The sequence below is a fragment of the Thunnus albacares genome, chromosome 8 (assembly GCF_914725855.1).
Source record: "Thunnus albacares chromosome 8, fThuAlb1.1, whole genome shotgun sequence".
Classification (NCBI taxonomy): domain Eukaryota; kingdom Metazoa; phylum Chordata; class Actinopteri; order Scombriformes; family Scombridae; genus Thunnus; species Thunnus albacares.
Window position 1 is genome coordinate 4704015 of NC_058113.1, and position 25938 is coordinate 4729952.

General features: G+C 41.5%; 1 protein-coding gene across 1 annotated transcript in view; it reads right to left on the bottom strand.

The window, feature by feature from the left end:
- The window catches only part of snrka (SNF related kinase a), a 56695-nt gene that overhangs the window by 13981 nt on the left and 16776 nt on the right, over positions 1 to 25938 (bottom strand). The window contains exons 3-4 of the mRNA XM_044359367.1: positions 10472 to 10613; positions 1910 to 2122 (exon numbers count right to left, since the gene is read on the bottom strand). Of these exons, the coding sequence (XP_044215302.1) occupies positions 1910 to 2122; positions 10472 to 10613 (355 nt within the window). The remainder of the gene's footprint in view (positions 1 to 1909; positions 2123 to 10471; positions 10614 to 25938) is intronic.

A 25938-nucleotide genomic window follows, 5' to 3' on the forward strand; every position in this document is an offset into this window, starting at 1 on the left:
GTAAAAATCATCACATCTGAGAGGTGGAAACCAACACATTTTTTGCTTAAAAATAACAAACCATTATCAAAATATTTGCCAATTTCCTTTCTGTTGATTGACTAATGTTTTCTTTTCTAGAACTGCATTGTCCTTGGTTTGCGTCTGTCCAAGGACTTCCTGTCATCTCTCTACTGTTACCTAAAAAATGCCCAAACCATATATATTGAAAAGTACTGAGCTGTTACACCAGCCTACTTTAAAAAAAGAAATCTAAATGATCCAAATGTTTATTTGTGTAGCATTAAGATATGTTAGAGAATAAAGTCAGTGGACTAACAATGGCAGCTGGGAATAAATCCTCAGCACATGTTAAACTATCTCCTGTCAGCTCTGGCTGTGGTAGAACATCACAAGGAGCAAAATCTGCAGAAAAAAAAAAAATCATCTTTTCCTTCAGACATTTATATTAATAAATCTGGCGACAACGCCCCGTTTAATCAAGTGAGGGCATAGCTGATTGACCGGCACTGAAGTACGAGAGCCAATCAAAACTCCTGCTCTATACTGGAGCTGAATGAGTGCTGTAAGTGAATGAAAAACCTCGCAGACTTGGGGAGATACAGCTCTTTGTAGCGTGCCGTCTGTGATAGCTAAGCAAGGTCTCTGCTGTATGACACTCCAGCTTATGAAAGAGCTGCTGTATCAGGCAGGAGAGTGGAGAACGTAGGGTGAAGCACAACTGTGTAGTAACGCAACGTTATACAGTCTGACACCACCGACACATCAAAGATTGATGCTCAGTGGGGAAGCCTGGTTCATAAAAAGTGCGTGCTACAGATGTACAGTTTATCTCTCTGCTATTATCTCATAATGTTATACACACACACACTGCATCACAGAATCTATACAACTGCCACACAGAGAGTAAAAGATGCAAATGGAGAATGTCAACACTAAAAGCAGAGTGTATAGCGTGTAGGTTTCTCTCCATCACACCCCAGGTAGTTCCGTAGAAGAAGATGAAGGTGAACTGTGAAACGAGGCTGACAGGAACAAGTGTGAACTTGCAATCATGTCTCGGAAATCAACAAACGTTCTTTCTTTGATTCCTTTAATGTTCTCTCGTGCAACTCGGTTTGGAGCACAGCAGGTTTCTCCTCTAGCTGCAGGCTAGAGAGTAGGACTTTCTTGACAATAAACCTGTGTCAGTATGCTTCAGGCGTAGAGTGTTCTGTGTTATATGGCTCCTCACACATCAGTATAGTGAAGAGAGACGGGTTCAGGTTGACAAACTGGAACAGTGTGCTGATATCAGTGTAATTGCTGTGTAGCTGTGTGCGGGCTGTGGGTAAATGTTATTTACAGTCGAATTTTGTTTTGTTGTTAGTTGAATATTGAATTCCCCCCCCCCCCCCCCCACACACACACACACACACACACACACACACACACACACACACACACACACACACACACACACACACACACACACACACACACACACACACACACACACACACACACACACACACACACACACACATCATCTAGCATCATTTGCTGCTAGAAATACTAGCAGCAAATGTGTACCAATCCTAATCCTTGAATTAGTTTGGTCTCTGTATAGGAACAAGAACTCATCATGATGCTTTGATGAGTCCCTCTGTCAATTAAGGAAGTGCAGGTTCAGACTGCTAGCTTTCATTCCTCTGAGGACTACACCCTTGTTGTCCTGTGAAAGATGTCCCCCCCACTTAATTCAGAAACAGGTTTAAACTGCATACCCATCCTAACATTTACACCACTGTTACATCAACTCCTGTCACTCATCTTTGTATGATCATTACACTCCTGAGCACAAGAACTGGAACAAGTGTTTCACCTCCGTGGTCCAGTCTGTACACACAGAGAGAGAGAGACAACTTACTCGACTATGGCCTCTCGGTCAGCGATGTCTCCCAGCACCATGCGCTGGATGATGCTGTTGTGTTCTTCCTCTGACAGGTTTTTGTGGGAGACCAGGGGAGTGTTGTACTTGGTGGCTGGGGACGGGTCGACGCCCTGCAGCCAGGCATGGCTCTCGATTTCCTCCAGGGATGCTCGCCGCTTGGGGTCCCTCTGAAGCATACGATCTATCAGACTGGAGTCGTGAGGACAGGGAGGGAGGGAGGGAGGGGGGAGGAAGAGAGGGATGAGGAAAGAGAAAAAGCACATACTTTAATTTAAATTTCAAATCACAGGAATCCTGTTAAAGAATCAGACACTGTCCGTTTGATCTAGTGATGAGGTCTGTTAAGCTACAGACAGTCAGACCGAGATACATCTCTACTCTATAAAACACATCATGAGTTTCTTGACCTAAGACTTGGTGTCAATTAAAAGCAAAACAAAAAGTAATGAATGTGTCTGGATATAGACATCCGTGTGTGGCGCTGGGTTATTTTAGAAGTTTGATGAATGAAACTGAGCATTTGTCCTGCTTTGCTGCTGAGCTTGTTGTGTTATATTGAACATGAGGTGTTTGCTGGGTCTTCAGGACCCCGTCTGCACGCTGTGGAACTGCTGGTGCTGGTTGACTGCTTCCCAGGTGCTTGAAGGGTCTCCACCTGCTCCACCACCTGCCCCACTTCAGCCTGAGGGAGAGGACCCATCACCGCCATGTTGTCATCGTAACTGATGAGTGACTAGGGGTCACTGTTGGGCTCTGCTCGATACAATGTTTGGTCTGTCACAGCACTCTCGCCCTACTCATGTTGAATTGTCTGTTTTTATTGTGGAGTCTGATAACTTTGGTCTTGTGGCTGAAGACTTCCAACATATAAACCTTTAACACCGGCCGTACACTGCACGACAGATACATTACAGACTAGTGTCCACTGCACAACTCCTCAGGCCAACAACAACAACAACAGGCCAATACATGACTCCATTCAGCCTTCAGTTCTGCTGTTGCTCCTGCTGCTGCTGGTAGAATAGACACACATCTGTCAGCCTGATTAAAACCGCCAGGACTTCAGTTGATAATTTGGTTGTCTGTGGACAGTTTGATAACAACCGTGTGCTTGATTGTAGCTCTTTAAGAGGTGTTGCTTCACTGTGGCTCTTTTTTACTAGCCACTGCCAGTCTGTAAAAACCTGTCCCTTCATTCTTTCAGCTTTTTTTTTTACCATTTTAGCAGCATTTGCATGCATTTTTTCCAATTGGTTGCATTCTGGCAGATGTTGAATGGTGCATGTTCGCCACCCAGGAGTAGAGTGACTATAGTGACTTTGCTTACAGTGACATCGCTTGAATGCATCCATATCTATTTTCTCCACCCGCATGGTTTTTCTTCTTGTGGGTAGAGGAGTGCATGGTTGCAATTTACTGGTTTACTGGTTACCTTAATGCTAGAGAATTTACACTTTAACATGCCGTGGCATGCCGTTGCCACCATGCATTCAAACTGACTCTTTTGCAGCTGTGTCCATTCATATCATCTGTCTTGGATTGTAAAGACAAGGTGACACAAAATGTAAAAGGCTCTGACAGTCATTTGCAAGAGGCTTAATAAATTTGCCACCGGTCTCTCCTGGATGGACGCTTTCCATTTGTGGTTTAGCCAACGTTACAGCTGTCTGTTGTTCGAATACAGTCTAACCTGTTTTGTTGCCATGACGCACGGTACATCAAGTAGGAGCAGATGCTGCCATGGAATAGACGGTGTATTATATACTGTGACAGACTGTGCTAGACATTCGCTCTGACAGAGCCGAGGATGTAAAACTATACAGCTGGTCAGCTGGCAGATTAAATTCCATGCAAATGACACTGTTGAGAGCTTAGACTGCGGTTTAATAGGATTGGGTGGGATATGGGATCTAGTGGGATGACTAAAATTAATACAGGAAAAAAGCATCATGCGGCCAGAAGTAAGCCATCTTTGTCATCTGCATAATAAGGCAGACAAATATGGCATAGATCTGAGGTTGTACATTTTGCAGATGACAAAGACGGGGGAAAAAAAGAACGTGTGTGACAAGGAAACAGTTATGATAGCTTACAAGGAGAAAATAATCTGTTTTGACTGGCAGAATCTGTCCTGTTGAAGCCTTAGTAAATATTGTAATTGTAACTGTCTCCTGTGAACTACAGGACCCAGAATGCTGTAGTTTGCCTTGATCTCTATATGATAGAATTCTTCATTCTAGTGTTGTTAGAGAGAATGAGGACACCGATCCATCAACATATTCACACACATACATACAGTAGACTCAAGCTGAGAAACCTGTGTAACCGAGCCAGTGCGTTTCAGCTCATTTTGTGCACTTCTGAATTCATTTTTTTTTTTTTTCCATCTCTATCCAATCCCCGAGTGTGTTAGTGGTAAAGTATAAGCAGAGCATGGGATGGAGGCTACAGGCTAACAGGCTGGGCAGAGTAGTGCTCTGCTGTCTGTCAGTCATGCTGGAGATTAGTCAGAGCTAGCTAGACTCCCCGAGGACTACAACCAGCAGCAGTAACAGCAGGAGCAGTGGAGGAGAGATAGAGGCAGCGAGAAAGGCTCCTCTATCTCCATTCTGCTGCCACACTGATAGCAAATATGCACTGCTAAGTTAGTCCGGCTAGCACACACACACACACACACACATTATTACATACAGTACATTCACACAAATATGTAAATTAAAAGTAAAGCTGACACAATTACTTGCTCAATGGTAAAAATTAATCTGAAACTATTTAGATGACTGATTAATCTTAGGACATTTTGTTATTTTTTAAGCAAAAATCCCACAAAAATCTCTGGCTGCAGCTCCCCCAATGTGAGGATTTGCAGCTTCGCTTTATCTTTTGTGATAGTAAACTGAATATCTATTGAACAGCAACTCCTCCACATGTCCATTTTTTTTGTCATTTTTCCTCACTTGCTCCCCTACAGAGTTGAATTTGTGTCATTTCTCACTTATTTGTGTGTGTACTATATTGTACCGTCTTGTGCATGATTTTTAATATTATGCTTTAGAGTTATGAAGTGGGGCCGTCGGTTGTGGAAGTGTTTTTTCCCCCTTTATTCTTCTAATTTCAAATTTTTCAAACGATATTCACACTATTACTGATCATAGAAACTCAGGATTATGACCACCAGTTTCAATTATTTCTACTTTATTTCTGAGAAATCACGTTTTGTCTGCGATTTTGGCTAAGAATACTACAATACCCATGAGCTTCAGCTGCTGTTGCTAGGGGGAAGAAGCAAGTCCAAGACGCGAATCAGAGCGCTAAATGAATTCAAAATATTTTGTTGTTGAAGTTGCAAACATGATTCAATTTTAAGTGCGGTGCTTTCTCACCAAAATGCCCCTTGAGGGAAATTTTAATGTACACAAGTCTTGTACCTTCGTTCAAACTATGAGTCACATAACATTGTTTATTGGAAAAAATGAATGGGATTTTTACTTCACAAACCAGGGGCCTCCCACTTCACAACTCTAAGAAAGTCACAAAGTTATTAATACCTCTGTAAAGTGTAAAACACACCCACCGCAGCATGTAGCGTAGTGTTGTACAAACAAAAAGTAGTTGTCACACGTTGATGCTGGGAAACAGCCCGTGTGTGGGCTCACATAGAAAACAATAGACCCTTGGTGTTTTCATACAACAGATTTCATCCTAAAAAACACGACTGACAGTCCACGAATTAAAGCGTGTGTATACTTTTAGATTATGCTTGTATATATATACCAGCACGCTACGTCTTACAAGCAACAGATGGCTCACTGGTATTATAGCACAAGCAAAAAAAAAAGGATGTCCTCTTGAACTCTTATAGTACATGAGGGACTCTAACTAACATTTGTCTGTCTTGTCCCATCCCCTCTGTTTTCCTCTGTCCCTTGGGTCCTATAGTGAGAGAGGCTGTAAAGTACTTGCAAGCACACAAGCACGCTCCTGCTATTATAATTTCTCCAACTATGGGTTTCACACACCCACACTATTTTATTATAGTTAATGCACACTTTCTCAGAGGAAGGTGTATGTGTGTGTGTCCTTAGCGTGTGAGAGAGATTACGATCCAGGGACCATGAGAGAAAAATCTGAATAGGCACGGATATTTTCCCTCCCTTTCCGTCTCAAATAAACGGCAGCTGAACTGACTAAATCCCAGTTCTTCTGACGCATCCCAGTGTAAGTGATTGAATAGAAAACGGGGTATTCAGTGTGTGTGTGTGTGTGTGTGTGTGTACTCTTTGTGGTTTTGCACAGTAAGGACAGGAAATGAAGGAACACAGTGTTCTGTTTGGTTGTGATTGGCTCAAAAACACAGTCCACACGATCGGCATCCACGCGTCACACTGTGAGAAAGACGAGGAGACACGAGCTACAGAAGGTTTGTCTGGTATCGATCGGTGGGGGCGACGGTGGTCGTGGCAGGGGGAGGGGGTGGTGGGGTGGGTGGGGTGGGTGGTGTTAAACAAACATTTTATTTCCAGTCTAATCGCTAGAAATCAAAATCAGGGATGACTAAAAACAAACAGAGCTTGGAAGGAGGAGGGTGTGGGATTGCAAAAAGCGAGCCGGCGAATAATAAATGACTCGAGGTGTGTAAATGAGTTTCGGTGAGTCGACAGGGAATAAGAGAGCGGAGAGACGTAAACAGCCGCGCATAGAGACGAACCACAAACAGACGCACGGGGAGAGAAAAGAGGAAGACTGTGTTGAACCGGTGACTCGGCACACGGAGCAGAACAAGAGTGAGGGCGACGTGGGACTTTTTTTTTTTTTTTATCAAGAGGATAAGAGCAGTGCAGGTAGAGACTCGCAGCTAAACTTGACCTTAATTACATCAATGTTGAAAACTGAGCCCGAGAATCAGATGGTGGCAACTGACAGACTGATAAAGGCGAACTACACTGCTGTCCCTCTCCCCTCATCACTTACGAGGCCCCTGACCCATTTCTCTCCTATTTCTCCATCTGTCAGAGGGAACTGTATAATATAGGCAAAGGTCAAATGCAAGCCAATTAACTCAATAGCTCACCTCTGCTAGCCTGCAGCTACCTGCCCATTAAAGAGCAATCTGCACTGCTCTCTATCACTTAAATACTTATTAGTAGGACTCTTAGAAAGTGTGAAATGTCAAAATGGTTTCATGTCATTTTATATCAGATGTTTTGTTCCTTTGGCTAAACTAGTTCATAATGGCAGAGCAGTAGGGTAAAACAGTAGGTGAAAAAGCAATCTTATTCAATCTTGATGCATGTGACATAAGCACAGACTGATTTGGTAACTTTGTATTGTCTTAAAAAAAAGAAGGTACAATTGAAGTGAAATCCTGTTTACTCATACTGTGTCTTGCAGTAAAACCGAGTACCATGAAAATGTTGAGAGCTAATTTGTGTTAATCTACCTTCTTCCACATTTCACAGTCTCTAAACTTACAGCAGCAGACAAACTCTGCTCCCAGTTAGCTACAAGTCATAGTAGACACTTCAGAAATAACATGTTCCTCTAGTAGCCACAGTGTTTACACTGCCCCCCCCCCCCCCCCCCTTGAAGAAACATGATATTAGCATTTCAACAATGCAATTTCTTTTCAATTGTGTCAGCAGCTCTATATAGATATATATTTTATAGTGGGATTACCACACTGACCAGCAACAATCTAGCTTCACATTGACACAACTGCATATCCATGTTTCTATTCTTCTTGCTAAACCAAAATTAAGTAGCGTCACCTCCTACGGTAAGCATTCATAGTTTGCTCTTCTGTTCTAAAGGATTTGTCTTGGCTCAGAATGAGGCAGTGGAGGACCACTCGTGTGGATCAGTATGCCACACATGATTTACATGATTGACCCAAATCTCTTCATGGATTGGTTCATGTTTCTGGTGGTCTTCACAATGAATGAATGTGTCACATCAGCACATAACATTTCAAAATGCATCCTAAAGACATTTTGAGGACTGCAAATCATTTACTACCATTACTTTTGGTAATGATTTAGATGGCTATTTTTATTATTGTCCACAAATCTCATGTGCAGAGTCAAACCAACAATGAATTGATCTACTTACAAGTATTGTGTGTATCCAAAGCCTGATATATTGTATTCCAGTGGTGGAATGTAACTAAATACATTTACTCAAGTACTTTACTAGTCTGTTAAGTGCCTCCATCAGGACGTGGAGGGTAGTGGTGAGCCAAAATAGCTGAATCAATTCTGAGCGGTCCTATGTTGTAATTTATTGATACTTGGCACCAGTGTATCGGTAACGTATTTGCAAGTGGAAATATCGCAATATGTTGCCATATCGATTTTTTGTCGTCCCCCCCAGTCAAAGCCTATCAGATTGCTCACAGCTGCCTCAGCTTAGCACTTCAATCTAGTCAGATCTCTCCCTCTACGTGGAGGAGATAAGTGTTTATTTCCTGTGTCTAAAAATACTGTGATGTGCAGTGAGTACGGAAATAAAGAATTGGCCTTCGCAACATGTTGAGCACAGCGGCTCTGATACCGCCGCTCATGCCAATGAAACACACTCGTTACTCACTGCATCAATTCAAAACTCTATGGCTGTCAAACTGAAATAACAGTGGCTACTACTTCCTGAAAAGTTGTAATTTCTCCTCTTACTGTTTCTTTAAGTCCAATCTGATCCAGCGGGGTGAGTGCCACCGTCTTTGACAATTAATTCTGCAGAAAGTCCTCTGAGAAATGGGCGTTGTCAAAAGCACAAATTAAATGCTGTAATGCACAAGCAGCAACAAACAAAACAAGCATATGATTTCTCTGCAGTCAACAGTGGATCCAACGATGACTGAACTCTCATTAACCTGAAACAACAGATTGCTTCAGGAAAAAAAACAAAAAACTGCATCATGAATATCTTCTTGATTAATCTTGGCCAGAGTTGTTGGAAACAAAAAATCCCCCCCCAATAGCTTGAGAGAATTAATTAGTAGAAAATTAAGAGTGTGATCCGTTAACACACATGGTTAATTATGCAATTGCTAATATATTTGCCTAACTGCCCGACTTATTTTGAGTGCGGAGCATGTGTTGTTATCTGCAGTTGGACTCGACTGCTCTGCAGCTGGGCTGCTCGAACTGCTTGAAGGGTTTTAGTGTCTGCCAGCTACCGGAGCAAATTGGTCTGCAGGGCCTGGAATAAATCAGTGTGGCTACTGCCTTATTCCACTGCTTTTTATTTACAATGCAGATCACTGAGGGAACCAGTTTAGCTATAGCTGACAACGGATTATAAATATTTGGTAATGCTTGTTCTTGTATTGTATTTTTAGCTTGGCCACATGCAGTATTCGTCATTCAGTGTGACATGGCAGGGGCCGCAGCATGATGCACAGTTATTACATGAAGTCATTCTCTTCTTGTAGTTATACTGCATGATCACATCAGGGCACTGTGACATTGAATGATACTGTCTACCGCAAAGGTGCTGATTCAAGTAAAGCCAGAAAACTGTGAAAACTGTGCTGAAAACAGACTCTGTTGGAATTGTTTCTTCCCTGATTCAAACATATATCACTACTGAATCTCTGAGGATCTGATTTCATGTTGCCGTACATGACTTTTCTGGAAAAATCAATTTCTAGCAATTCACAAGGCTGCAACAATGCACATTTTTTTTGCATACATTTTGTTCTAATGGCTCAACTGCCACAGCATATTTACAGATATGAATGTAAGATTTTCCAGTATGGTTGAGCATACCCTATTTTTACTGACTGAACTGTGTAGTTGAAGTAATGTCATTCTATTACACTAGTTACTAGGTGTTGAGTCAGAAGTGTGGTTAAACAATGACCAAGAAGGTTAGTAATGGTAACAGATATTCCTCTTGCTGCGTGAAGGTTGGTTTCTGTGACTGAAACATTATGAGTCAGGGTTTCCATCCATACAAACAGCATGGTTAGAAGCATCAAATAAAATGAGCTGCAATAAATTGCTGTTCTTTTTTTTCTGAACAAAGCGATTAGCTGAGACTTATTTGCTAGAGAGAAGTGTGATATGAAACATGTTTTACAGACAGGTTGGCAATATGGCACCTGCTGTACAATATGGCCTATCCATACTGTGATCAGGCCTCTGGTGCAAGCTTACTGCAGCATGGTTACAGGTCAACGCCCCCCAACTGCAGACTACAGGCCATGTCAGCTTAATGGAATTGGCTATTCTCCAAGCCACATATACATTATGTCGACTCTGAGCTAGCTACAGACAGTAGGTGGGAACTGGGATACACACAGTAACACATAGAGGGATATAGTGCTAAACGGGGCAAAATAGAAAAGAGTTGCAGCCAACATAGAGAGAACAGAACAGGAAATCAACAAATACCACATGAGGCTCTGTGTTGTTCTACGTCTAGTTGTAAAAGTTGGACCAAAAATTCAGAGCTCTAACGGATTTATTTCCAATAGCATCCATCAAAAACTGAGTAGACAGAGAAGTTCAGTTGTGAACGCTTGTATGTATCACTCACTCTTTGCAGGCGCTGGAGACGTGGGCCGGTACAGTGTATTTACAGTCCATGATCATGGTGAGGGTCTCGCTGTCATTAGCCTCCTGGAAGGGGGGCTGGCCACATACCAACATGAAGAGGATCACGCCTAGACTCCAGATATCTGAGGCAGAGGAAAACACAGAGAGAGAAACGCAATCTAAATCTATGTGCATCATCAAGTAGAAGGGTACATTTTTTATTTAAGACATATATGATTAAACCACATGCAAATATTACAAACATTTTCTGACATGGGATTTAAGTTCTGCTTAAAGAGGACATATTATGCATATTTGGTTTGTATTTATATTCTGAGGCTCTATTGCCCAGCGGAAAAATGTGTGGAGGAATACAGTATTTCCAATTTTTCACATTGCTTCAACTTCTAAATCATCTGATCTGGTCGAAGATACATATTTACAGTCTGTTTTGTCACATGGGATTCCATCAATTAAAAAAAAATGTTGGTGACTGTGCGCCTTTATTCTTTAATCACATTATCTGTGCACATGTAAATCTGAATGGCAATGACAGACAGTACAGAGAAGTTAAAGCCCGCTGATAGCTGACCCAGCTGTGCAGCCGTCATCGCTAATTGACTTTGCTTCAGATGACGCTTGAGTGGGAAGGACGTCATGTATCTTTTCAGAAAATGTTTTTCCCTCTACCGCTTTCGTTTAATGTCTTCCTTACGTCTTAAGAAAGACTGACTACGATGGAAAAAATTGCCATGGGATGGAAACAAGGAGACAATTATAGGAAGCGTGATGTACTCAGAGAGTGTTGTAAACAGCAGTGATGGAGGACAGTGTGAGAGGAACGTCCTCCTGTAAATGTCACTTCTTTCCTGCTCCCGTGGCGTTTTAACCAATTCTGTGCGCTCACACCCGTTTCTTCACAGGTGGAATATACACACCGATAGTGCGCGAAGAAGCAGTCGACTGTTTGTGTGCAGTTCGATGAAACCCAAAACAAGCTCACTGTTATCATGCAAAAGGGTGTGTGTGTCAACGGTATAATGAATGTCAACTCCATTTATCTGTGTGTTTGTGTGTGCTTGTTCAAGTGTGTATATCTGCACTTGCCTGAAAAGGCAAACTGTCAGCATGTAGAAGCACTGGGTCATACTTTATGCACCAAAAACACATGAATGCACACACACACACATACACCTTGCTCCAGCAGTGTGAACAGTGGTAATAGAACTAACAGCAGGAGGGTGAGAATCAGCCTCCAGCATGGTGCTAGGAAAGTAAACATCATGTCACTAAGTTTAGTATGTGGTGTCCTTCAATCTCTCTCTCCCTTATGGCCAAAATACACTGGGCACGGACGTGGTGCGACATGTCTGCCACAACATGGGAGCAGCAGAGCATGTCCGTTATAATCAACTGAAGCTGATACACTGACCACAGAAGCCGCGCGCACCTACGCAGGCATCGCACTGCTTGTCTCTTTTTTTTACGCAGCTGGTTTTTTGTTTTCTCTACGCGACCTTCCAACAGGTAAAAACTACATAGAACTGTGTAAAAACCAAGTACAATCTGTTTAAGAATGATTGAAATAAATACCTAATTGTACCAGAGGCAATGCACTGCAACCATGTGGGTTTTTTTTCGTTGTTCATTAAAGTAAATCAATCAAATCAATGTGTATCCATGATCCTGTAGTTCAGTACCAGTTAATATAGCCTGCGCTTTCAAACTCTGCAAAACCAACTGCATTATCACTTGGAAAAACTCAATGGCTGGCACGCAACCACACACTACAAATACGGAGTGTGTAGCAGGTAAAAAAAACCCACTCTGTCCTGCCTATGTGACGCGTTGTGTCCATACCCGGCGAATTTTGGCCATTAAGCAACATTCAGACCAAATCTGGCAACCCCGCACTACGGCGCTGTGGTCTGCAGTGATGGATGCAGTTGAATACGGTGTTCACATTGCAAAGTAATCCAGCAGGAATGTGCGCTTGCATGTATGCGAAGGGTGACGCAGCGTGACGTCGGTTTGCGTTCTGGTAAAAGTTGAGTTTGGTTCAACATTTCGCTGGACGGCCACTGCGGTTCTTTGCTGAGCACTATGAGGTTGAACAAGTTAATGCACCTAAAGAAACTGTACAGATATATATCCTGACATAGTCCCATTATCACATACAGTCATTGTATCACTTCATTTGAACATTTTGCATCTACATCCCCTGCTTAGCCTGAGTGAGCCAACTCACTCAGGCTGGGAAAATAAAGACATCACAGCAGCTCTCATTGAGTATTGGCAGCTCTGATGTAATTACCATGATGAGGATTTTTAAGTAACTTTCTAATTAAGCTCAAATGCTCAGATGCCCTCGATACTTAATGGGTTGGCAGAATGGAGCCCTGAAAATGCCAGATATTAAAAAATCCAACTTTTTTTTGCAGATAGAGACTTTTCACAAATGCTGTTAGCCCAAGGCTGAGTCTTGAGTTAGTTATCCCTTAACAGAGATGCATTCTAAAGTGTGGTAGCCCTATCTTTAAACTTGACCTTACTGGGTAAGTATGAGCATCGCAGGACCTTGCCTTGGGCAAAGCAGTGCTGTGTATAATTAAACTGACTGAGTGGTCATAATGAAAAGGAACAAAATGAGCTCAAGTTGAGGTCATAGTGCTTTTACAGATCTGAAGTAAAATCTCAGTTAATTGAATGTAATTAACCTATTTGTTTAGCCTATTGTTAACCTACTGCTTCTTTAACTATTTTGATAATTGGATAATAAAGTGTACATGATTGTAAACTGAATATCTTTGAGATTTGGACTGTCATCACCTTAGATTCTAGGAAAGTATTACAGGTATTTTTCACTATTATCTAATAGACAAAAACGATTCGAGAAGAAAATTTGAGACAAAAATCATTGGATTAATCAATAGCAATAATTGTTAGTTGCAGCCCTAATAGCGTTCATCAATTCCAATCTCAAGACACACCTGTGCTCCACCAACAGGGCTGGCTGACACTACTGCTCTAGTTCATGTCTATAGAGCCCAACTTGGCTCTGCTCTAGCTGAGTGGCTTTCTCATACTATCTGTCACTGCTACCAGCGTCACGGTCTATTATACATCAAGCATGGCACAGTATATGAAACTGGTATATATACCAATTCCATTTCATGTTCAGTCAGCACAGCAGTGGTGAAATAAAAAGGCAATATAAACATTGGGCACAGCACGCATACAAAAGCTGCTGTAGCTGACAGTGGTCCACACTTTTAGTCCCCCACAAGCAAAACACACACTACGTAGCAGTTCAGAGGATAATTCCTGTTTTCTGTCTGACATCCAGATGGCATTTGTTCTGAGAGCAGGCTAGAAGCAAAGCAAAAGTGAAAAGGCATTAGTAACACTGAGCCACTGCTAAGGCTTAACAAACTGGATGTTACAGGGACAACAGAAGCAGTAAATGATTGTGTCTAAAATGAAAAATGCATCAAAACGGTCACTTTGTTCCTAACCCCATTTACAGAACACCTGCTATGGTCTCATTTGGCTCAAGTTTGTGTAATGGCTATTAGTGAACAGACCAAGCCTTTCATTTTGGGCATGTTAATGGACCAAAAAGCCGCCTCAAAAGAGTACGAGATGATAAAACTAAAACATACATGACACATATATCTACTTTACAAGCATCCAGGCAGCTAAAACGGTCCAAAGATAACCTGACATGCCAGATGGTTTGTTACATAGAACCATTTGCAAAGTCGTCTTTGGAAAAGGGCAGGCACTTTCAAAAAAAAATACTTGGCAGGTGATTGGATGAACCATCTGTCTGTCATCGTCTATCACAATCTTACCTTGAGAGGCAGATGGATTCACAAGATCATGCGAGAATCCTCATAGGACGCCGATTGGTCCGAACCACTATTGGTCGCAAACCACTGGTGGTTTGGACAAAAGCACATAACTTGAAGCCTGACAAGATAGATCTCGTGATGCTGTGATCCAGCTGCCTTGCAAAGTAAGTCCAAAGAACAGCTGGCGTCCATTTTTCTAGTTGCTCAATACGATCAGACACTGAAATATTTTAGAAACCAAAAACAGCTCTCCTCCAGCCTGTACTGATGTCTCCCCTCCTGCTGAAATACGAACAGGCGTGGATGTAGGGAAAGGTTAGCTCAGCATGACATCGGTGTAGCTGCTCACTGCTCAGTGTACCAATTAGGCCTCTGCAATGTGTTGACAAACACAAGATCAGGCTATGGCTCTGCTCTCACACTGAGGGAGGTTGTAGCTGACCGTGTGTGTGAATGTGTGTGCGTTTCTGCTAGGGCACATGCAGAAATTTCACTGGAAATCTCATAAATCATGGACTTGGACTAGATATGCTGGCCCGACTTGCTCTCAATGAACTTCCCCCCCCCTTGAGGTTTGAATGTTGGCTCCATCTTTTGAATCGGGTCACAGTGGGAGCTTTGCTTAGCCCTGCATTCTGTACTCCCTCCTAGAGGCTGGCACCTACTTATGTAATAAATGAAAAGTGAATTTTTTGCCGTGTCACTGTACTCATATTATTCCCGGTATGTGAGACAGCAACTGGTCACAACTCTTTGATGCTTTGATGCAGGGGGTTGTGTGATGCTTTGATTAGCCTACAGGACAGAATGCAGCACATAACATGGCTACAGGTGCTCATTAATACAATTAAGGGTTATGGGAGCTTCACTGATTTCACTCTCGAAATGTCTCAGAATGTACCGGTTAAAAAGGATCAAAATTGATGCAGCAGAACCAGAGATATTGTCTTTTTTATTCATTGCACTACATTCTTTTTCCTTGTCCGTACCTGGCACCTACAGCCTACTACATTACCCACAATGCAACTTAACTGCCAACAGTTCAGGAGATTCTGTTGTGTTATCTTAGAAGCACTTGTAGGGCACTATTTTAACCATGCAAGTGCAACGACAAGCACAAGGTGGTAGGTCTAAGTGCGCACGGACTGTATGCATCTCCATGTACACCTGCTATTTTGGTATTTTGTGGATTTCTCAATATATCAGTCCTACTGCCTTCATATGCTGCAGAGATTTAATGAACCGAAGGAGAAGCTTTTCATACAGTATAAAGCAGCTGTGGACAGCAGATACTGTCAGAATCACCCACATTCATTTACAGATCAATGCAGGCTGATTTACTGACTTTCCTGCTTCTGAGCTGATTTTGGTTGGATTGTTTAATTGATATAGATTATATATATTTTATAGGGCTGGGTACTGAACTTCAATACTTTTGTGGCACCGACCAAATTGCTTCAATACTATCGAGTATCGAGAAAAGCCATGTCATTCGGTACCAAATTGCAATACCTATGGAGTAAATCTCATCAGTGTCAGTGAGCCAATAAGCACGCAGCATGCTTGTACCAAGATCTAATAATGCTGGTGATTGGCTGTCTCACGTTACACACCGTAGAGGCATACACGAAAAACACTACGTTATGCCCAGAGATCTGTGTGTTGTTGGCTTTGAGACATACTTGTGTCCATCGTAGACCAATGTATATGACCGCCATAATCTATTAAATACAGAATAAAGGTGAAATGATCCAGGTCTAGCAGATGGAACAGCACCTTTAAGAGACAGCTGGTGACCATGATGATGACTCATCTGATGAAGACAGTACATCTGCAGTAGCAACACTGGTAAAAATATATACAGACATCCTGTTTTTTCCCCACTTCATTTTCAGAAGAAAATTAACTTGTTTGCGTCTTCCCTGACAGTATCTTATTTTTTCTTTTTTGTTCGCAGAAGTGGCCAAAGCTCCCTGCCGTTGAGGAGCTGTTTGCTGAGGAGGACATGGCAACTGAAGTAAGAACAGAGGACATTGTCAACACTTCAGAGAGGTTTCTGGAAGAGGTACAGCTCTACAGAGGTCTACCATCTACCCTAACTTCAGTGAGTCCAGTGACTGGTGGTGGGAGATGAGGGACACTCTGCCAATACTTTCAGACTTGACAACAAGGTATCTCTGTGCAAGCATCGACCACACGCTCAGAGCTTACATTTTCTACTGCTTAGGACACCATCAGCCAGGAGTGGGCTTGTCTGTTACCTGAGAACGCAGACATGAGCTGTTTTCACTTATGAACTCTGGACAATGTCCAGAGAATCATGTCCGGACATTGTCCAGAGTTGCCCTTTCACACCTGTAGCACACAGCAGGAGACTGTCCGCATTCTCACCTATTGGAAATACTCTGTTTGGTTTAGACAAGGAGTGGTGCCACCTTCATGATAAAGGTGTCATCAACACACCCAATCACTCACTATGAATTATCCAGAAAATTACCTGCTGTAATCACACATGGGCTCAATCAGACATTACACGGACTTTGTACTAGAGAGCTGGCAGGGTAAAGTCCGTTTAATGTCCGGTCCGAGTGATTCAGACATTTGCGTTCACACATACAGCTCCTCCGGATAACGTCCGGATAACTTCAGGGTTGTAGTGCATGTGTGAAAGGGGCTCTGTGGATTTTTCTGAAGATGAACTGTTGAGTGAAGCCTCTGTAAGATGAAAAGGTCTTCAGTATGCAGCAGTGAGCATTAGACACTGACTTGCAACTTTCTGTTTTGCGCTGAAAACTACTTGCACTAATTCATTGTATCTTTTGCATTTTGTTCCTTTGTACTCTGATATTTTTTGTTGGGCCAGCAGTGGAACAGGAAGTAGAGCAGTCCTCTGGTAATCTGAATGTTACCAGTTCAATTCTGGCTTTTACACATTTTTATTGATATTGTGTTAAAAGACAACTTCAAATTGTGGTAAATAAGTTTATTTTTTATATTGTAAATCTGCTTTGAGCGGAAAAATGCCAAGGTGTTAAAGACTGAACTAACTAAAGATTTGAAACAGACAACTTAAGTTAAACCACGCTGGTAAATAGGTTTATATTTTTTATTAAATTGGAGGATGAGAAAAAGCATATGATATAAGAGCTTATAGTAGGGTTACCTTAACTGGCATTGCATTTTCTTAAATGTTATCCTCAACAATATTTAACAGTCTGCAGCAGCATCACTATCTAAGTCCAAAGCAGCCAAGGGAAAAGCTGAGGTACTATTTTCAAGCAATGTTCTTCCAAAGATAAATTGAAACCAATGCAGACAGCAGCCACAGGAAAAAAAATATCTATGTCCAGAAAAATAATTGTTTTCCAGAGAAGTTAATCAAGCTTTAGTCTGACACACCCATATCTCATCTGTCTTCCAGATGTGACGCTTTATTCTCCCAGCATGTGAAACTACAGCTGGCAATATGGGAAAACTAATCTATCTTGTGTATTTCAGACAAATTCTATGCACTCTGTGGATATTCAGGGCTGCCAGTATTGAAATGCAATCACTTAATCAAACTGAAGTTTCATTTGCCAGACTGCTGTACCTTTATTTTCAAGGGGACTCTCTTGTCCAAATGCCTTTATACTACTGTAGGCAGACATGGCAACCTTGGCCTGAAACCCCATCAGTGGAATGGTGCATTTCAGCCAAAGTGAGACTAATCTAAGGGACAGGTTTATGTGTTAAAAAAAATTAACTGTCGTTTAGAGCCAGAGCAGTTACCCAGAACACTGTTTTACCAATAAATGTCTAAAAGCCAAACATTTGCTTTAGGTGCTTGTTTAATTCAGTTAACTGTGACAGATGCAGAGCTTATAACATGTTATTGGTTGTTTCTAGGTAATATATTTTCACTACCGCAAAACATTTGTTACTCCAATTTGATTACTCAGCCCATATATTTTATGAAGAGGCAAAATATCGTGATAAACTGTTAAAATTGAGTTTTTAAAAAGGGCAAAAGCTATTCTAAGAAAGAGCACATTTCTCATCTCCCACTCTCAGCTGCCTACTTTATATCTTCTTTATGTTACTGGGCACACCATGCCTGGCAGTCTGGCTGAGCCAAACTCCAGCAAGAGCAACAAAAGGAAATCAATACCCAAAAAGGATCTAGGCCATAGCAGAACAATTTGGTGTGCTCCTGTATGCTTTGGACTTTATTACAGTCCTTCTCTGTAGGTGGTCTTGCTGTCTCCTCACAGCGTTCAGGCCTCCGACTGTCAGAATCACTGATAAGCACCAAAGCAGCAAATAAATGTTGGCTTTCACGTTACACACTAAGTGTGTGTACAACACAGAAAGGTGGCTATTCCACACCACATCACAATAGCACTTCTTCAAAAAAAAAATACTTGATTCATTTCAATGAGATCACTGCATAGTAGCAGTGGGGGGGTAGTGTCACGGGAAAAAGCGCAGGGTAGTGCTTCAAAAAAGTTGGTTCTGGCTGAGCCTGTTCTATGGAGCGAGGTAACTCGATCATATGCATGCAAGGACACATTACAGGTAGAACACCCTGTACTGCTAATTTGTTGCTTCCCTCATCAGAGTTTAGATAGAAGGAAATTGTTGCTGTAGTAATTTAGGGCCGCGTCAAAGAAAAGCAGCAAATAGTCATATTTGAGAAGCTGGAACTAGAGAATCATTTTTCAAGCAAAAATGTTTATGTATCAAAATAGCTGCTGTTTAGTTTTCTGTCGGCTGACTGATTGAATAGTTTTAACAGTACAACAATTAACTTGGCTAGACATAATAACAAACAGAGGGATGAAGCGAAAAGTTAAGAAAAACATTTTATTTCTCTGTATGGTTCTTTCTATAATGTTGTCAAGACAATTATAATAACAATCTAAGCCCAAAAGGATTACACTGTAGCCCGTTCCACTGCTGCTGACTGAGGCCTTCTCGTTTAATACTGGACCAGGTTCAAAAATGACTAGGATAACGTTTCAGGCACCACTAGTGATTTTCACTATTCACACATGCAGCTACATTTAATATCTTGCGCCTTTTCACACGTGCCATGGCAATGCTGGAATAGACGGGGCGAGGGACAGTCCAGCAGATGACGGTAATGCAACATTTATGGTTGACAACCACCATACAACTCAACAGAAGAAGAAGAAGAAGATGATGGGGCAAGGTTGGATGTACGTTGCCGCGGCAGAAGATGTCTCTTATTACCATATTTTCAGGAACATGGTGGGCGAGAAGATGTTTTTATCTGGTGCCAATGTTCTCTTAATGTATTTCTGAATCTGTCTAGTTTCCAGCCATTGTTAAAAAAGGGGCTTGTTTGCAAACAAAAGAATGTCCCTGCTATGTTACTGCTTTCATTCACATCGCAGCTGTCCTGGCATTTTGTCTGAAATGTTACTAGGTCATGAGGTGGGAAATTGGCTGTACAGATTTCCCCGAATATTGATCCCTGCTCCCATTCACACATGACCCCATGCAGGAAATGTTCCTGAACATTTCAGGGATAGACTGCATGTGTGAAGAGACTTTAGACACAAAATAATGGGAAAATAGAGTCCGGGTTGAAAAATCTCAAAGTTTCCCTTTAATTATTTCATTGTTTAAACTTGCGTGCGATAAATCGAGTGATATAATGTATTTATTTTCTAGTTCTTTATTGTGCACAGGCACACCCACCATTCAAAATATGTATTCCCACACAGACGTAAGCAGCGCTGGCAAAAATAGAAAACAAGTGTAAACAGGAAAAAGCAGTAGAGAATGCCACACAGCAGCAGCAGATAACACTGCTGCGTGTTGGTTCAAACAGATGCACGACTAAACAGCAACTTTTAGCAAAGAAGTGCAGATATACGATAACGCTAAGCAGATCCAGCTGGAGTCCGTGGGCTTCAGTTTGCCCATTTCAAGCAACCTTCATATGAATTTTGCCACTGTGAGATTACAAGGAATGCAAGGTGGTGCACACACACACACACCATATTCAGGTTAATGGACAGCAATTCAAGAGGCTGTCAACAACATGTGCAGAGCTGTCAACCACAAGAACACAAACACTTGTCGGGCCTTCGGACTCTTAAACTCACACACACACATGTTCTCATTACGTTAACATGAAAAGGTGCTGTCACTGGCAGACAGCTGTAGATCTGCTTAAGACCTCTCTCTGTCACACGCAGACCTGCTGCAGCTCCACCTCAACGCTGCATGCAGGAAACTGTTGACCTGTGCCTTCTGAAAGACTGGAATCTAATCTTTTCTGCAACTGAGCTCACTGAGGTCACAGAAAATTTGGTTTCATTTTCATTTATGTGTTAACAATATAGTTCATGTAACCTACTACATGACAGTTTTTCTAAAAAAATGGGGAGAGTGCAAGAGACAGAAAGAAAAAGATGAGTGGGTGAGAGAGAGAGAAGCTGAACTGAGTTATAACTTTTTTGGACCAATTTCATCTGGTTACTTCAAAAAGCAGAAAATGAACCAAATACATCTATATATTCCTCAAGTATAAAAGTAGCAGGCTTGAACAGATAACAGGGCCGACTGCTGTGACTTCAGGTAGTGCTGGGCTCATCCTCCCTTATCTGGAGAAAGGGCTTGTTTGCAGCAGTCTGGTATGAATACGTCAAATGCTGGTAGAACGCGTGTTCATTTTCCCTTGTCAAATACACGGTCTGCGTGTAAAAGTGACATATTTTCTTTCTTTGTCTGATTGATAGAGGGTCTGAATCTCCTCTCGGTCTGCCGTTACAAAGCCTTTGTTAGTGACTGTGCTCTGTCTGGAGAGCCATTACTGCACTTTGCTTTCCTCTGCTGGCTTGTCTGAAGCTTCATCAAGCATGTTTCTGCTTTCAAAAAGGGGTTTAGGGAGCACTCAATGTGTACTTGGAAAATATTAGGGTTTGTCTGACACTTTTGAGCCTTTGTAGTCTGATGTTTCATCAGACTTGAGGCCATTAAAAGTAGTGCAGGGGCATTAAAAACTTGGAAGTTAGAGTATAGTAAATTTTAATTGTCCCCGAGGGGAAATTTGTCTTGTTGGGTAAAGTGCTGCGGTCTGTTGCTTCACATAAAAAACGTCACGAAACATAAGAAGCGTTTGACATAATGCTTAGACAGTTGCTTCACATGGAAACATCTTAAAAACATGAGATACATTTGACGCTGACAAAACAACAAAGTTGCGCTGGTGTTGACAAAGACATCAACAGACTGCAGTCAGATGGTCTACATAAAAGACTGTTGTTTAATGTAAAATCTGTGTTTCAAGTGTCCAGGATCTCTATCTGTACTGAAAAGTTTCCAAATTTGTCCATTTTCAATTTGTAAAGGCAGCATCTACTAGTAACACTAGTAAACTACAACAACCTGGGAGCATTATGTGTGAGTTCAGGAAAAAAAACCAGATCAATTCTGGCAACAGCAGGAGGGTTCTTGGAAAAGATAAAAGATGAGATGCTGTCATGATGCTAGTTTCATGACGTATCCTCCTCCCCATCCTCCTGGCATGTCTCAATGTGCTAATGATTCCACTACAACCTGCAGCAAGTTGAGAAAAATGTAGACATGCAATTACAGCTTAAAAATCAGCTGGGATTGTCAGTGTGTGACAGTAGCCTTGAAACCTGGGGGGGGGTATGGCACAAGAGGCTGGCTTAACACCTGAATTTCAAAACAAAAGCGTGGTAATTCTTTACATCCTGTTCAGAGCCTCTATCTAGCACTTTTCATTCTCATTTCAAATGTCTCAGGCCCTTCTACCGCTACTTGTCACGCTGTTAGCAAACTGTAGCATCTAAAGTGATAGATAGTAAATAGAGCAGGTAATCATTTTGACATCTGAAGAACGCTGTGGAAGCTGGAACACAATAAGGCGGTGACGTCTCAAGAGAGAATGCGGGTAAAAGCCGACCAGACCTGACCCTGGACTTGCAAGAAGGCAAGAATAAGACAGACAGACACGCCACAGCTCTCCCGTTCTGCTCCCTTAATAAGCAGGAACCCTGAGAAACTGACTGACGGAGGACTCGGAAAGGCTTAGAGCAGGTGAAAGTAACAGTGCCAGCACTTTTTGATGGGAGGTTTATGAGGGATTTTTCCTATGCGATTCCAAATGTTAATTGTATCGCCGGGGCATATTTCTCCTCTTTGTCCTGCCAGTGAATGAAGGAGCAACAGATGTTGAAAAGAAGCGTGGCACACAGGAGCAGCTGGGACACACTGATGCAGACGTCACTGATCAGAGAAGAGGGAGGGGGGGGGGGGGGGGGTTTAGTGCGTAAAAGAATATAAAATAGTATTGTACATGTGGGGTTGGTGTGTTCCAGTGTCTGAGACAATGAGTGAGAGAGAGAGAGAGATGGAGAGTGAGACAGAGAGGGAGGAGGGAGAGGAGAAATCTGCTGGCTCTCAGTGACGAGCAGAGCTGCTGTTGCTGAATATGGATGAGAGCCAGAGCTCCAGAATAAAGTGCAGCCCTCTCCCAGGCATCTCCTGCCTCATGTTGGCTCATATTAGCATGATGGCTAGGGGCTTCTCCACTGCTTTCAATATGAAAGAGACTAAAATCCCTCATTCTTAAACTACTAACATGTTCTTCGCTGTCTATGATCGGACTAACTATTGCTATGTTTGATTAATATGCAAATGTAACAATTCCACAGAGCTCAAAAGTGCTTGTTCTGTCCGACCAACAGCACAAAACCAAGAAATATTCACTTCACTATCATAAGAAACAAGACTAAAAGTCTACAGCCATGCAATCAGCTCTGTACCTACACACAGCAGTGATTTGAGCCATATGCTAACATCTGCATGTAACATGCTCACAAAGAAAACACGCTGATGTTTAGCAGGTAAATAATAACCATGTTCACCATCATAGTTTAGTGTGTTAGCATACCAACATTTGCTAATTAGCACTAAACCCAAATATACAGCTGAGGCTACTGGGAATGTCATACATTTTGCAGGTATTTGGAGTATTGAAGAAATTGAAATTTTGCCCAGATGATGGTGCCAAATGAAAAGTCAGGTGATCACCAGGGTTATTACAATCTATTGTAAGGGGAACATCAATGTTTGTGCCAAATTTCAAGGTTATCCGTGCAATAGTTGAGATATTTCGGTTTGGATCAAAGCAGTGGATTCACTCTAAACCACAGATTGACTGATTAATCCATAAAATCAACCAGATAGGATGGCAAAGGAAAACACTTCATGAAAACATGGTTCCAAGATGTTAAAAGAAAGAAAGAAAAAAATGAAAACAATCCTGAAATCCAAAAAACACATCAATACAATTTAAGAAATAATAATCCCCACATCAAAGAACAAAGACAGCTACAGTAACAGTGCCATGGAAGATTTCACATGTTACCTTATTCCATAAAAAAGTCCCAACCTGACTTCTATAAGTCCCTCTCTTATTTACAAACTGGCAGAAAGCTGTTCAACAACATGGCACCAGTGTAAAAAAAAAAAAAAAAAAAAAAAAAAGGGAACTTCTGGCTCCATTATTCACTCGAGGTACTTTACATGAACACACACTGGCACTGGTATTGGACCACTGTTATCTAAGAACACACACATTGAGGAGGATTTGCATTGATAATACTGTATTTATTCAGTATACACATATGTCAACCTCATAGTGGCATAAGAAGGAGAATCAGGGGATCAAAGTGGTAGACCAGCTGATGACAAACAGAATGGCATTGCTATCTGTGAAGACGCTAACATGGCTAAAAACACAAAAAGACCATATGTGCCTTAAAGAAATCAGTGCTTTGGTTAACCTGCTTCTTGCCTCATAACTATGACAACAGTAACCTATGCCAGACCTGAAAATAAATCCAAGCAGAGTGGAGATCATCCATCATTTCTCCTCTGCACATCTAATTAACAGAACAGTATATAATTACTCATGGGTTTGCCCTTGGGTCCTGTGTAACAACAGGAAACCAACACTAGATCTGATCCAGACCTATTTAGTGAGAGTATAAGCTTGTGTATGTTCCACATACAAACATTACAAACATGTTTGATCAGGGCTTGATTCAAGATTTACAAAAGAGAAGATGTATAATCTGCTCTTGCTCGTTTTTTTACGAGACAACGACGGTGCCTTGTTTGCCTCGGTGGAGAGATCATTCATCAACACAAATGCACCTAATGTCTACCTGAACTGCAAATGAAAATCCTGCTTTTCTCTGCATGACAAACTGCACATGAAGAGAAGGGCTTGATTCAAGATTTACAAAAGAGAAGATGTATAATCTGCTCTTGCTCGTTTTTTTACGAGACAACGACGGTGCCTTGTTTGCCTCGGTGGAGAGATCATTCATCAACACAAATGCACCTAATGTCTACCTGAACTGCAAATGAAAATCCTGCTTTTCTCTGCATGACAAACTGCACATGAAGAGAAGGGCAAAACATCAATGTAATTATCTGCAAATATACAGCGAGTGTGTCCAGACCTTTGCCTGGTACTGTACATGTGAGAAACAAAAGGATAAATAAGCTTTTTAGGAATAACAAAAAAATGTGGCAGAGTTGCAGATTCTAAGGAAGAACAAATATATTTATCCACCCCCAGTTCTGGCAAAAACAATGTGACTGTACCATAAAAAAGATATGCAGTCTGCTGTTAGAAACTGAATTCAAAAACAGTGATGTCAGTTAATAGCACCTATGTTACTTACAGCCACTTGAAACATCAGGAAAAGGCCAAGAAATCCCAAGACCACTCAAACAACCGGTGGAGCATTAAAAAGACTACAGACTTATTACCTGAGTGAGTCAAAGACGTGGCTCTGGTTCTCACAGCTAAACAAAAGGCTTTATGCTTGCTCTACAATTTCCACTCAGTGGCTTACCACAGTAGTCCATGTTGTACTTCCTGCTCTGAGTTGTGGATGTGACACTTATTAGCATTTAGAACATATCAAGAAACAGCGGTGCTGTTGTTAGCCTGCAGAGCCCACATCGCCTGGGCCCGTATTTGTGCACACCAGCAGTGAAATAACTTAAAAGTACTTTAGAATGACTCTAGATAGGTTTATTCATGTTCATTGAGCCATGTGTGTGATAATTTACAGGACAGCAGAAGGAATCAAGAGGCCAAGATAGTTGTTAGTTGTAATCAATGTTAAAAGTGAAATGCCTAAACACAGTTGGGGATTCTCCTCCAAAGAAATTAGATTTTATTTGACTAAAAACTCTGCATTTTCACATCATTTTGAACCTTACAATGTTCATAAACTAAAAACACTGGTTGTAGTTTTTTACATCACACTCAGCAAGAAGAAAAGTGAAACAAATATGCTCACTGATGAAGCAATCACTATGTCCTGAAGTGACCCTCATTCAGAACAGGATTAGAATTGATTTATATTTTAGATATAACTAAATATTATTTCCAGAGCAGCAACAATAATGTTTACAACAGCAAAGTCACTATATAAACTCAATATCTCACTGGAAACAAAAATAATATGTCAATAACATAAACAATACTTCTGACATGAAAATACTGAGTGTAGTTTAGAAAGAATGAAGAACACAGACATCAGTCACT